The 13,524-nt window shown below is 42.4% G+C and overlaps 1 protein-coding gene and 2 long non-coding RNA genes across 5 annotated transcripts; 2 read left to right on the plus strand and 1 right to left on the minus strand.

The window, feature by feature from the left end:
* Window positions 1–13,239, minus strand: cramp1 (cramped chromatin regulator homolog 1). 3 transcript variants are annotated; one of them, XM_058652763.1, is made up of 20 exons: window positions 13,139–13,239; window positions 11,120–11,496; window positions 8,757–8,959; window positions 8,417–8,570; window positions 7,917–8,000; window positions 7,682–7,730; window positions 7,108–7,193; window positions 6,417–6,540; window positions 6,075–6,156; window positions 4,916–5,878; window positions 4,605–4,782; window positions 4,131–4,303; window positions 3,970–4,044; window positions 3,788–3,866; window positions 3,521–3,631; window positions 2,956–3,119; window positions 2,479–2,665; window positions 2,129–2,296; window positions 1,280–1,425; window positions 1–994 (listed from the first exon to the last, which is right to left on the minus strand). In XM_058652763.1, the coding sequence occupies exons 2-20, from the start codon at window positions 11,493–11,495 to the stop codon at window positions 881–883; spliced, it is 3,516 nt and encodes a 1,171-aa protein (XP_058508746.1). In that variant the 5' UTR covers window position 11,496; window positions 13,139–13,239; the 3' UTR covers window positions 1–880. The 3 variants fall into 3 exon arrangements, with proteins under 3 accessions (XP_058508746.1, XP_058508745.1, XP_058508743.1); XM_058652762.1 differs by lacking the exon at window positions 13,139–13,239 and adding an exon at window positions 11,891–12,121; XM_058652760.1 differs by lacking the exon at window positions 13,139–13,239 and adding an exon at window positions 11,879–12,120.
* On the plus strand, window positions 2,242–4,072 carry LOC131474998 (uncharacterized). Its single transcript, XR_009242484.1, has 4 exons — window positions 2,242–2,329; window positions 2,453–3,178; window positions 3,498–3,647; window positions 3,778–4,072. It is a non-coding gene; the product is annotated as an uncharacterized LOC131474998 (long non-coding RNA).
* LOC131474999 (uncharacterized) lies at window positions 5,792–6,409 on the plus strand. Its single transcript, XR_009242485.1, has 3 exons — window positions 5,792–5,917; window positions 6,015–6,160; window positions 6,331–6,409. It is a non-coding gene; the product is annotated as an uncharacterized LOC131474999 (long non-coding RNA).
* Window positions 13,240–13,524: the final 285 nt, after the last annotated feature.

Genomic DNA, 13,524 nt, shown 5'->3' on the forward strand with positions numbered 1-13,524 from the left:
TTAATATGTCTGTAAAAGGAAGATATATTTTTGTGACCTGTTAAAGCAACAACAAGACAACCTACAGGCCATTTTACTTATTAAACCTACATTAAATGTGATAGAGATGTAACAACGTGGCTGGAAATGGACTTTGATTTTAGCACAACATTGCAAATGTAATAGCTGCAGATGATCTCATCTGTGGAGCTGCTTCCAAATGTAGTCAACCAAAATAAAAAGCTGCCATTTTGCATGTGGATGTAAGAAATAAAAAACCTGTTCCAAACACACACATGGAAAATTTGACCAAAAACAGGAAACTAAACTGAGTGAAATGAAGAATTGGGTTGTTGTGCTCCAATTTAGCCACTGTAATATGTGAAAAGACAATTTTACTCACTGACATTACTTAGAATCCTCTTCCAGCAGCTGTTTGCCACCAACTATGAACCTTAACTGCACATTTTGGAGGATTTGCACATTTTGGGGGTCAAGCTGAGAGTAGAAGACACACGCTCACACATACATACACACATACACACAAAGATCAGGAAAAGACATAAGCTCAGTGAAAATATTATGTTCAGATATGGCATTTTGTTTTCCTGTACATGAGGTTGTGTTTTGTCAACACATTTTTTTTTCAAAAGTGTTTGTTTTTAAAGGGGATTTCACCTTTTTTTTCTTTTAACTCGCTTTTGAACAATGGTCAAGGTTCACCATTATTATTGCACTTAAACATACAGGGCAGGGATGGCTTTCAGAGGCTGCTCCTTCTCCATAACTGTCATTTCATCGGTGTAAATCCATCAGAGGAACAACGGTCTTGACACCGAAGAAATACTTAATCTCTAGCCGCACAGCGCCCAATCTTCCAGATGGCCTTGTCCTCCCTTCCTCATGGCGGCGGGATGGAGGGCTCGGTCACAGCCAGCTCCTGAGCCAGGTCATTGAAGCGAGCGATGTAGTCCACGCTGCTCTCACTCATCATACAAGCAAGCTGAGAGTCCATCTGCAAACCCAGTCAAAGAGTTGTCATGTACAAGAGCCACAGGTAACAGTAGCCAGAGAGAGAAAATCTGTGTGGTATTTTCAGGTTTGCTGTGTGTCTGTCTCAGATTTCATGTATCGTCTCATCTGTCCATTTCTGTCATAGACCTTTTGTTATCTTTCAACTTGTCCCGTCTTTAAGTTTGTGTTGAAGGAAATACAGAATGTAGGTGGAGATCGTCTCTGTTTTGTCTTCTACAAATACTCAAATTCTTTATTTCTCACTGTCAAAAGTGCAAAAACTTACCTCTGCCACATCAGGAAGGCCACGGGACTGAAAGGAATCATGGGAGTTGCAGTCCAGGAGGCTAGGTCCAAGCAATGCCGTGCCACTGGAGGGGCCAGAGGGGGTAAGGTTGGTCCTCCTCACCTTTTCAGGAGACACCATGCTGGCTGAAAGGTAAAATGAGACACAGAGACTATGAACTGGACAGACAGTATTTTGGGGGGGGGGGATGAAGGTTTTATTTGAAGGCTTACTCAAATACATGAAATAACTACTGTGTGTTGCTTAATAGTACATTTGAATAAGCTTTGATTTTCCTATGGTACAAGATTGTTCAGTATTCAGTGTTAAAAATTAGAATTTCACGCAAAATCAATCATATTCTCCTATTTCTAACTCTTCCGAAAAAATGGTTCCTGTTTAGGGTCTAGTTTGCAACAACAAACCAACACGTTTACACCAGTCAAACACCACCAAAGTTCCACTGCCCTACATCAAAAAAAAAGTAACCACGACGGTGGAACATGGCAATGACATTGTGCTTCTCCTAGCTTTCCTTCTAATCCTTCAGGAAATTTTTACGGAGACCACTGCATGTGCTTAGTTTCCTTCAACATGTCGTCCCTGTACGTTTTCTTTCCTTCTTCCTCTTGTCTACAGCTAACATTGACACGCCCAATGATGCTGTGACAGTTGGGAACCCAACGTTTCAGGTTCCAAAACCAATTTATTTTTCAGCGTGAACACACCAAATTTAGAAACTGGTTCAGGAACTGGAACGCTGCTGGAGTCATGCTGAGTGAAGGCCCAAATTGAGGAGCTCAGTAGAGCTACTATGGGTGATTGTTTGTGGATCGGGCAAAGACTTACAGAGAAGACATCCCAGTGTGGAGTCGGTTGAATCGCTTGGGTACCACTGGGGGTCATGGCTGGGCGATGGAATCCAGCCTCGGGACGGGCTGACTGAGGGAGACGAGGCTAAAAGTTTGGAGCCGTCGTTGTTACTCAGCTTGGCTGGAGAAAGAGCCCTCTCTTCACCTGCACCGGGACAGACAAACAGCCATTAGACAGGTCAGTAGCTTGGATGGTTGCATGTCGTCATATTTTATAGTTCACAGAATACTTGCAAATCTCTTGTTAGAACACCAAACCCTGCTCTTTTTTTTTTTTTTACCTATTCTAACCAATTTGCAGGTTTTACGGTGATGAATATCACGCACCGTAGTGAGCAGAGTTGATGGCAAGCTCAATGATGGAGTCACTGATGTGTGTTTGAGGTTCTCCGGGGGCTAGAGCCTCTTCAGGCGGCCCAGGCAAAGAGATGTCCAGGAGTGACGCTACGCTGGGTGGAGGGAGGAGCGAGTCCCCACCACTAATCGCTATAGGAGACGGTGGAGGCAAACCATTCTGAGGAAAGAACAAGTGGCACGCATTATGGGATGGCTATATTTATTCCTAGAATTGTCATAAATGGTGGCAGTGTAGTCATAAATGATTCACATTTACTAGATGGAATGATTACATCTTAAAATATCAGATCAGATGTCCATTGGAGAAAAAAAATTGTTATCTGACAAAATGAAAATGAATATTACAGTTAATAGCAAGAGGCCTTGTTTAATTACTTGGTTATTAGTTACAACATGAGTCATTTTGTCACTGATTTTTCCACCACTAATAGAGCATCTGTTCCTGACCTCTGGGACGTTTTGCTGGAGGAGCTGTGGGTCTGGTTCGGCATCATCAGTGGGTGTGGGTGTGGGTGTGAGCAGAGTGTCGTTATCCACAGAGGGAGAGTCAACACTCCGACAGGGACTACCAGGAATGATGCCTGCAGACTTAGCTGCCAGATCAATGGCACCTGAAAGAGCAGAAACGGTTTAGACACACCAAGGATTTCCCCACATTGGCTCATACATGGTAAGTATTAAAAGTCTAATCATACAATGAGGTGTGAGTTCATGTAGCCTAGAACAAAGCAGAAATGATTCAAAGCCATACTGAATGTCGGAAATCATTACATTTACTCTTCATGTAAGAATATTGTTAGTGTCACGTAATAAGGCTTTAACAGGAATCTTAGACCAAGTGAGTTGCAATGGAGCAGATTATTTGTGATTAATAATTGTATTTGAGAAGTAAACCCTTTGGTTGTCTGAGGTAACTGATACTCAAAGTGAAACCTTCAACAGTACAGTTTATATTTAAGCTTTAATCTAGACATTCAACATGGTTTCAGTAAAACAGGGAAACGGTACATACTGGAGAGCTGACTGGTGGTTGCAGAACTTGGTGCTGCAGCTGGAACCTTGGAAACGATGGAGCGGGGCGAAGGAGCAGGGCGAGTATGGATGGGCCGGAAAGATCCAGTTCCTGAGGGACGAAAAATGTTAGGTTAGCTCTTGTTGAATTATATTAAGTCATGTATAAACAATGTTACCAATTAAAAACACAAAAAAACAACCTATTCAAGGGTCTATGTTCAATAACAATCATTTTGCACTTTCTTTCAATACCAGCAATTACTACCTGCAGAGGAGTTGGAGAGGATGGAAAAGGAGCAGACGTGCGGAGAAGTGTCTCCTGTAGTTCGGGGCAGCAGTGTTCGCTACACAGGCAAGATGTAATAAAATGTTTAGTCTATCAAAACAAGGCAAGGAGTAATAAATTATGTTTACTTCAATACCAATATAAAAAAACTCTTCACTTACTTGAACTACAAGAGGTTTACGGAGTTGTCTGCTCCGAGGTTTTCTCTGTCGGGAAAGGAAAAGATCTGACTGCATCTATAAGAGGGTAATAAAATAAATTAATTTGAACATTTCACAAATGTAGTCATTGTACTTGTGTGTAAAAAAAAAAATTGACATACACTGATCGAGTCCAGCTGCTGTCTGAAGGCAAGTTCCGCTTCCTTGTTGGGAGAGAACATTCTGTTGTGCCGTGAGCTGTTAGGAGGCAGCGTGGTGGGTACAGCGAAAACACCTCCCTCTGATTCACAGCCCGCCGCCGACCCCAGTAGAGATCGCGCAAGGCAGCGTCCACCTGAAGACGCGTGGCAAATAAGAAATGTTATGAGAGAAGGAAGGGACATTCGTTGAAAATTATTTATATAGCCAATGGGCATCTGGGAGGAAAAGAAACACACAAAGTACTTCAAATCTGACCTGTGTGTAAAATTAAGATTTCAAGTTAACAAAATAAAAGTAAAAAGTAAAGAAAAAGATTAGTTGTCTTTACTCAAGTCTCCAACCACAACCTGGGCAGGGAAATGGCTACATCACAGGTGAATGCATATTTAGAGCCTGTAGAAAAGCTTTAGAGTCTAGGAGAGACTCATGAATACCTGAGACTCCAGTGTTGACCAGGTGTGACCTGGCCCCTCGGACAGAGGCCTGCTGCCGGCCACAGCTGGGGCTGCGAACACCTGCTATGGGCCCCTTTCCCGGAGGAGTGAGTGTCTGGTTTTGCTCCTCCTGTTGGGTTTTAAGAGGTGACATGGCTGTGGAACACAGATCCGGGGCCTGGTGGAGAGGGCACACATTAATCACACCACCTGTTCAACATATTTAACAAGTTTAAAAAGCTTCTTTTAAACTTGACATTGTGACTAACAAACTAGTAATAACAATGTGAAAAGTAGAAGTTAACCCCTACCAAAGGTTTAGGATTGACCTCAGTGGTCACCAGTTTGAGCAGGCAGCGCAAAACATGATGCGTCCTGTTAGGCTTAGCTGGTGCCATGGCTTGTCCGTCTTCTTGGTTGTTGGAAGGAGCCGCGATAGGCTGCCACTCGTACTCCAATTGCAGCTTCCCAGGCTTTCCAAACATCAGGTAAAGCTCAGCCAGGGTGACGTTCTCTGCGTCACGGGGACACCAGCCTTCCTCCCTGATCTGCTCAACAGTCCGCTCTTTGGCTGCAGACACAGGGCTCTGCAACACTCCATCCTCTGTGACAGTCATTGAAGGTTTGGTTGGAGGAGTCTGGTTGGCCTCTGGAGAGGAGGTGCCGGCGTTCTGCTCCTCTTTGCACTGCTCAGATGAGCTCTCTACACTGCTAAACAACTTCTCTGTGCTTTTGATTACAGCTAATCCACCACAGGGAGCAAACTCAGTTCCTTCTTCTCTCAGAGCCACCGTCTGCTGAAAGGATGCGGCAACAGACACAGGCCTCTTCTCTTCTACTTTGGCAGAACTGTCTGGTGAAGTTTCAAGGTTAGGGGGATCAGTTCGACGAGTATCACCTAACACAGTCACTGAAGCACCAGCACCACCAGCACCACCAGCACCACCACCACCCCCACCACCACCAGCAGCAGCAGCAGCTGCAGCAGAACTCCCACGTCCAGATTTGGGGCCAGTCCGAGATGTTGGAGCTGTGTGGATGCCCAGGATCTGGGCAGCTGGCAATTCCTTTGCATTTGGTCGGTTCTTGCCACTCTCCAGCCAGTGTACAGTGCAGGATGCCTTGGAGTGAACCACACGTGCCACACCAGGCAGTGTAGTCAATGTGGTGCTCTCAGCAGGGAAGAGAAGGAGTTCATCTGGTTGGCATTTGCCGGGGGAGGTTGTGCTGGACTGACTGCCCTCCAGAGCTTCTCGCTCCTTGAGACTCTTAAGCTGAAACATTGGTGTTAAAGACTCAAACATAACTGATAGGTAGGTTCTTCCAAAGAATTGAATGTTGAAATGTTAAATGATGAACTGAAATACTGCTGCTACTACTACTACTTATATTTTTTTTCCCTTTCCTCAGCTGTGATGGGATCAATACTGCTCAACAGAGTTGCAAACAACATAATGTGTTAAAGGATACAATGCGCTGGTCCTGGTACGCCCACTTCTGTTTCAAATATTCAATGAGGCTGGAAACCTTTCTATGCAGCTCCACCACCATTCTAGGTAAGAAAACAGTTGATGACAATTGTTGTAAGACAGAGCCAGACTGCTTTGGAAAGCATAATTTAGGTTTTATGCTTCTTGAAATACAGACATTTTAGCCATAGATTTCAACTATGATATACACACATACTTAGCATTTCACCTGACAGTTTTTCATATACGTTTCATAGGTATTCTTGGGCTAATCTTTTGGTCCTGTGATGCCGCAGCAAACGGACACCATTTTCAAAAGCACTGGCACGAGTTAAAGCCTGACCTGAGGCGTGGATTGTGGGCTAAACTCTGAACACGGGCCCAGGATTGGTTACTGCGCGGCTGGAGCTCCACTGCCACCCTCAGGGGGAGACGCACCGGCTTCTGGTCTTCTTCATCACTTACTCCTGTGGGGACACGTTGACATAGTGAGAAATGACAACAAAGATGTCTCGCGGAAAGGTAAGGTGTTTTTAAAGAGTGAGAGCTCTTTAGGAACATACAGAGAATACTTTTTTTAATAAATAATAATAAAAATAATGGTGCGACAGTAGCAGACAGAATCATGACAACTGCACGGCAAAACTCTAAAGTGACACTACATTTAGTGTAAATTACAAGTTGTGTATTCTCTCACAAATTTTCAAACCCAGTGGATTAGCAGGCAATGAAACTATTGTGACAAAACTGCTTTTTCCCTTCTTGGTTTAAAGGGTTTTTAGAAGTTTGGATAATGATGAATAGAGGGGCCAATGGCAGTCAATCGGACGAGTCATCTCCATCATCTCCCTCCTGTTCCACCTCCTCACTTTGCTCCCACAGAGTTACCATGGAAACACCACTAGCTCACGTTGCTATTATTATTGCCAAACAATGAAAACGCTTCCCCAAGTAACGCTTCACCACATCACATTTTTTAATTGTTCAGTACCGATGTTTGATTCAGTTTGCATGTACGTGTGCGAGAGTCTCACCGTCGGGATCACAAAGTTTCTTCAGAGCGCGGCACATGGGTGCTTTGATTCGCAGGTTCCTCCCTTTTGAGCGCACAGTCGTGGCCCTGGTCAAACAAACAGAGCAGCAGATAAACAGCAGGACAACGTTTCCGTATCACATCGCACCATTTGGTGGCGAGGAAGAGAATGTGAACAAAGACATTTTACAAAGACATTATACAATACCATATCATTTATATATACTTATATTTTCGGAAATTTCCTTCCAGGTGATATTAGTGGTCTACTTTGCATGCATCACTGCTGCTAATGCCCTTTTCCTGTATTTGGCACATGACCTCAACATTGTTTCCTTTCAGTCACTGAGACTGAACACTCCACTAGATTACTGTAGATCCCAGATTTGTGAATTTACAAAAACATTTAATACAAGTGTTCAATTTCTTACATTTATTTATTGCTATTTACTGATTAAACAGGAAGGCATCCCTCTGTAACAGTAGCATCCTCTATTATACTCGGATCACTGAATAAATTGTGGTTGTAAAAGTAAACTGGGTTATGCATTTGATCAATTTCACTACAGACTTACCCTTGTTGGATGAGTTCGTTCAGCTTCGCCACGTTCTTATCATCCATTACTGTCGTAGACAAAACACAAAACCAGACGTTTAGGGAATCTTCCCGCAGGAGCAGCTGTCCCCCATGACTGGGAGCGTGCAGCATTTAATCACATCCCATGTGTCGTGATCCTACAGCATGAAAACACTCGACGCGAAAACATCAAATAAATCACACATTCGTGAATGTTTCCTGCCGTTACTTACGTCCTCCAACTTTTTTGCGCAGCTCGGCATAGCAGATGAGACCATACAGTTCTTGAGAGGATTTCTTCAGAACTCGGGAGTACACTGAGAAAGAAAAAGATCAACAAGTCACAACATTGCTGTAACCAGTGGCCTAAGAGGAATGTGTATGCAACGTTAAGATAACACGACAATGACACAGAGAATTTTGTAGGGGAAAAGGCCCAGGCTTATCTGGAGAGACTCTTTAACATATGTTTTTGGACTGTGTGACTTACAAGATCGGAAATGTCAAATTATTTATTTATTTATTTCAGTGACTAAACAATTTATAATATCTGATAATAACAAGGCCTTGTTTTGAATGAATGAAACGAGATGAGAAAGACTTAAAGGCGTAAAAAAATTATATATATAAAAGTTGGATGTGATGTATTGATACTCTCAATAATAAATAATGCTCAAAGAGCTTCTGTAATGTCCCCTCTGCTTATGTAGGAAGAAGATTGAAGACAGCTCACCATTGGCAAAGTCAATGTGTTTGGAGATCTTGTGCCAGGTGCGGTAATAAAAGTGGCGGACTTGCTCCTTGTTCTTCACCATGTTAGCTGGCTTGCCTCTCTTCTTGTACTTCATCGCTATGTTGTTCTGGATCGCTTCGAAATCCTTTCCATGCTAGAGACAAAAAAAAGGGGGAGGTTTGAGATGTCAAATGATGTCCATGAAATTGGGTTTTAACTTGGTTTCAAATGTCCCGTGCTGTCCCAAGATAAACTTGAAAATATGTTGCACAATATTCCTATAATGTGTGCATTTAATGAAAAGGTTATAAAGTAATGACTATTTAACAAAATACTTTACCTCATAGAGGCCCTCAAAGAAGCTGTTTTTGTCTTCTGCACTCCAAGACTCCCATTGTCGACGGGCCCGTTTCTGGTTACCAGCCTGCTCCTCCTTCTCAGTAGACCCTTGGCCCTTGGAGGACTTGGATACTCCTACTGTGGAGCTCGCCATAGGCCCTGACTGTCCCACTGCCCCCTGAGAGGAAGAGCCATTCTCTGTGCCTGTGTTACACAGAGTCAAGAAGCCCACAAACCCATCAGTAAGTAAATATTTGATGAGAACACAACTTGAATATCAGACAATTGGAAATGTAAGGACTGGGTCAAAAGTTTCAGACTGACCAAACGGGTTGTTTTGTTCAGCATGAGAAACAAACGCTACAGTAGTTTTAAAATTGTGTAGCTGCTGAGAAGATGCAAAGTTCAGGCACAAAAAGCCATTGGCTGGCAGCACAGAGCACACCCTGCAGAGCTCCACTCTCTGTGGTTCAGGTTTGGCAAGGCGACAGGAAAAGCTATCAGCCGATATACGGTCAGCTCTACAGTGCACAGGTCCAAAACTAACTCATGGTAGGCTCCAGCACATACACAGCACAATGCCAGGAGGCACCAACACAAACAGTAAGACTGTTGCTGATGCAGCACTGCGTAATTTTAAGGCAACAGTCTTTCCAGCTAATGGGTTTTTTCACCTATGAATGAAAATGTGTGTGGCTTATGAGCACTAACCTAAATGTGTCTCCTTTAAAATAGATGTGCATTAATATAGCATCATGTTAAAATAAGTGGAGCTTCCTTGGTGAACTGGTCAGTCTAAATGCATTTGGTGAAACAATATTGGTCTTGTTCTCTTTTCCAACAACACCCCATGCACTAGCACACATGTCAGAAAACCAACACACTGTGCATGTTTAACTCGGTAAATGTAAGCCTAAGGGAATTTTTAAAGAACAAAAAAATGAACACTTTGTTGCTACAGTGCAGCATAATTACACACAAATGAAAACTGCAGTGAAACCAGTCAGGAATAATGTATTGTGTACAGGTTAAACAGGTACAACTTTCAGTGACACAAATTAAAAGAATGTTATTAATGCTGCTGCCCCACCTCACTGGCCCACCCAACCTTTAATTTAGGAGGGTATGAACTGGAGACCCAGGACAACAACTATTAGAATATGACGCATTCTTATGGGTGCACTGCTCTGAGCCCCCTTTCAGTTAGTGTTCATCGTGGGTCTGTGTGTTAACAATTAAGCAATTATTTACTGTTCAGTCGGGATGCATGATATCATCAACACAATATTGGTATTGGCTTCAAAATGTATTATTATTATTATTATTATTATTATTACATTGGCAAACACACCAAGATCCCAGGTATGACTAAGGACTAAAACAGTAGGCTGAAAAAGCTGCTATCTGCCTGACTTTTATCTTTGTGCCCTCTCAGATGTTCCTTGTCCTTACTGTCAAATCAAAACCACTGACAGCTTCAGCAGAACAGAACACAAATCTAGATGACCTGCAATCATGTGCTATGAAAATGTAAGTTTGATCATTAGTATCATTAATGATTTTTGGCTGTTTTGGTTGTGGCGTGTTACAGCAAAAAACCCAAAACAGTTAATAGATAAAAATTGACAAATCACTGAATGAAGGCAGTAAAATCTCATCTACATTTTACTTTTGTCTTTTTCCTAAAAACAACAAATAACACTAATGATAATAACAATAATACTAATATTAATACTAATAATAATAATGATAATACAGCTGTTCTGGAAAAGTTCTGAAGTTTTTGTAAACCTGTGAATGATTCCCTTCTACAAGGACGTTTGTTTTTGTCTTTGTATGTTTGTCTCTCTGTGGCCAACACAGTTTTAAAAGTAAAGAACTGAGTTTGATAAAAACTTGTGGTAATGTAGGTTGTGGTACAAGGAAGAAATTATTAGATTTTGGTGGTGATCCAGATAAGGATCACTCCTGAATGACCATTGCCGAAGTTGCTGAAGCTGAGTGCTCTTCCTAGTTTCTCCTGCACTCTGTTGATAATGACATATGAACAAACACCAAAGTTTCAAAGAAAGTGTGAATTAAAAGAGTCGGATCACATCCTTAATTAAACATCAGTTTCCCCTCTGTGACTCTTCTCCTTGTAAACAAGTGTTCGGGTGGGTTAGTGAATGTGGTTGGAGCAGCCAGCAATAAAATCTAAAAAGACAACAGCCAGGCCAGTGGCTCAGAGACGACACAACAGCAGCAACAACAACAACAAACAGCTTTGCTCTAGCCACAACAGATTCACAAAGTGTAGGAATCGGAGTAGATCATAGTTGTCCACTCACTCATCATTTTATCCAAGCGGATCACTTACTGTACCTTTCGATTTTGCCCCGCCATGTCCATTGATGGCTGAGCCGATTGAATCCTTCCGGATGCGTTTACTTGGAGGTCGAACGCTTGATCGGAGAAAATGATGCTGGTCGTGGCATTGAGGGGCGGACTCCGCTGATGTATGGGGCTGCTGGGTATCACCAAGCCCGGTTCGGTTCGGTGGAGAGGCGGGGAGGACCGGGGTTGAACCGGGGCTGAGAGCCGTGGTTGATGGATTAAGAATTTCCACTCCGTCGTCTCCCTTTGTACTGTGCTCCTCGCTCGCCTGCTCTCCGCTCTCCTCCTCGTCGCAACCTTCGGGCTTTCTGGACGGATTCCTCCTCCCATCGACACCGATCCCCTCCCTGGAGCCCGGTGTCATGCTGCCCAAACACATTTATGCATATTTGATCACATTAAGAACAAAGCGATGTGAAAAATTAACTTCTAAACACGACGTTCACTGTCTCTCAACATGGCCGCCGCTGTTTGTTTCAAATCCCCTCTCCAGTCCCGACAAAACAACGCCAAATATATGCAATTAATGTCTCCAAATAAATTATGTTTAACACCAAAATAAGTTCAGTAAGAGGCGATGGTGTTTTACCGAGTGTCTCTCAGCTCGAATGGCAAACATTCTGTGTTAAATTTCAACTAAATTCAAATGCGAGCGCTTTTCAGTTTAGCGCCCTGCAGAAACGACAACGAAAAGCCCTCACTGCATTCGACCTCCAAATAAAGTGTTAATTTCACATTTAATTTTACCCATTTTCGTACTCTTCGGTGGTGGGCGACGTCTTCTTTCTCTTCACCATGGATCCGATCGGTTAGATTGACAATTACTGATCAAATTAAGCATAATAAAAAACGACACCGATCTCTCCGCTTTCTGCCCTCTCCTTGCTCCAGCTTCGACTGAGCTGAACTCTCTGCGCAGTTCAACTGTTTTCTATCTGCATCAACATTACTCAATGTTTCTTTGCAACAAGAAATAAAACACTATAAAACCGGCGGTAAATGTGGATTATTTACTGCATACAAGGGCGACGCATTTACAGCGACACGTGACATGATTCCATTTAAAAGGATAACTATAGACAGCTATATTAACCTGTGAGCAAGTGGACTTTGCTTGTCACTACGTCACCATCGACTGCAGAAATTATGTCTACAAAACATTTATTTAATACACACTCCGTACACCTTTGAGGCTTTCAAACTACTTTTCATTTGCATAAATCATCATCTTCATTCCCTCATGAAGATTCTTAAACAAACATCAAAATCAGGACTAAGATTCTTATGTGTTCAGTGCACATCAAGATGGGCTGCATTACATTTGGAACAATGATTTGTGAACATCACAAACTTAAATAAAGTTTTTGAGAGATCAGTTATCCACTGATCACTAATTTACACTAATTCATTTATGGATAATCATTTATGGACATTCCAGTTGAATGACAGCAAAACAAAGCCAAACAACAAGAACAGAATGTTTTCCTGCATTCATCATGTCGTACGTCTGCAAACAGTTAGAACATGTGCATAGTAAAACATGTAAAATATTCGTAGTAAAATCATAGTAAAATATTCATTCGCTTTAATTAAAAGATTAATATAAAGGCTCAATGACAACATTCAGGGATGTGATCCACACAGTCCCCTTCTGTAATGGTAAGAGTTTTAGCGGCTGAGTGGTTTTAGTGTAGTCCGATCGCAGGACATACAAAGTGATCGTTATTTTAGAAGTGCACTGTGACAAGAGTGTATGCTCTTGAAGCTAAAAGTTACCATGACGCTTGTTGTGATGACTTTTACTACATGTAGTGACAGTTCCCTCCACACATACATACTTAACGTGGTAACTAGCATGGCTGCTGCTGTTGGTAAGCTAACGTTAACGCTAGGTCAGTCAAAACAAGCTATAACTTTTCAAAAACTTCCTGCGACATGAAGATTATATTGATGCGGAACCTTCAACAGTTTATTAGATCGGTAACCTTCTCAAAGGTGTTTGATTACCTGAAGTAGACGCCTGCTGATGGTATTCCCACTCGATTCACAGGCTAGCATCACTAGCTGACTGCAGCCCTCCAGCCGTTCACAGATGACAGTTCCTGCGGATCGATTGTCCACGCGCTTTGACACGCCCACTTTGGCTCAAAACAAAGCTTCTGATTGGTCAGAAATACAAGAGGAGGATCATTAATGTTTAGTTGACGGAGGACTCCGCCAATTGCTGGCGGAAGAGGCCCAAAGGAGAACCAATTGCCATTTTCTTCCTGTCATGCCGTATACATTTATTTTTAAAATTATTTTTTTCATTCAGTCTTCCGTCATTTAACTTTTCGTTCAGTAAAGAAGTGTCCTTTCAAAGAAATTAGACCGCTTCTACGTAAGTTTTAAAC

This window comes from Solea solea, chromosome 16 (genome assembly GCF_958295425.1).
Source record: "Solea solea chromosome 16, fSolSol10.1, whole genome shotgun sequence".
In the NCBI taxonomy this organism is placed as follows: domain Eukaryota; kingdom Metazoa; phylum Chordata; class Actinopteri; order Pleuronectiformes; family Soleidae; genus Solea; species Solea solea.

Excerpts from the sequence above, each read along its gene's own strand:
- cramp1 (XM_058652760.1), bottom strand. The coding sequence starts at position 11,928 with ATGGTGAAGAGAAAGAAGACGTCGCCCACCACCGAAGAGTACGAAAAT. Across the intron at positions 7,731-7,916 it reads GCGCAAAAAAGTTGGAGGAC|TAATGGATGATAAGAACGTG; the intron begins GTAAGTAACGGC and ends TGTCTACGACAG. Across the intron at positions 6,541-7,107 it reads GAAACTTTGTGATCCCGACG|GAGTAAGTGATGAAGAAGAC; the intron begins GTGAGACTCTCG and ends GTGTCCCCACAG.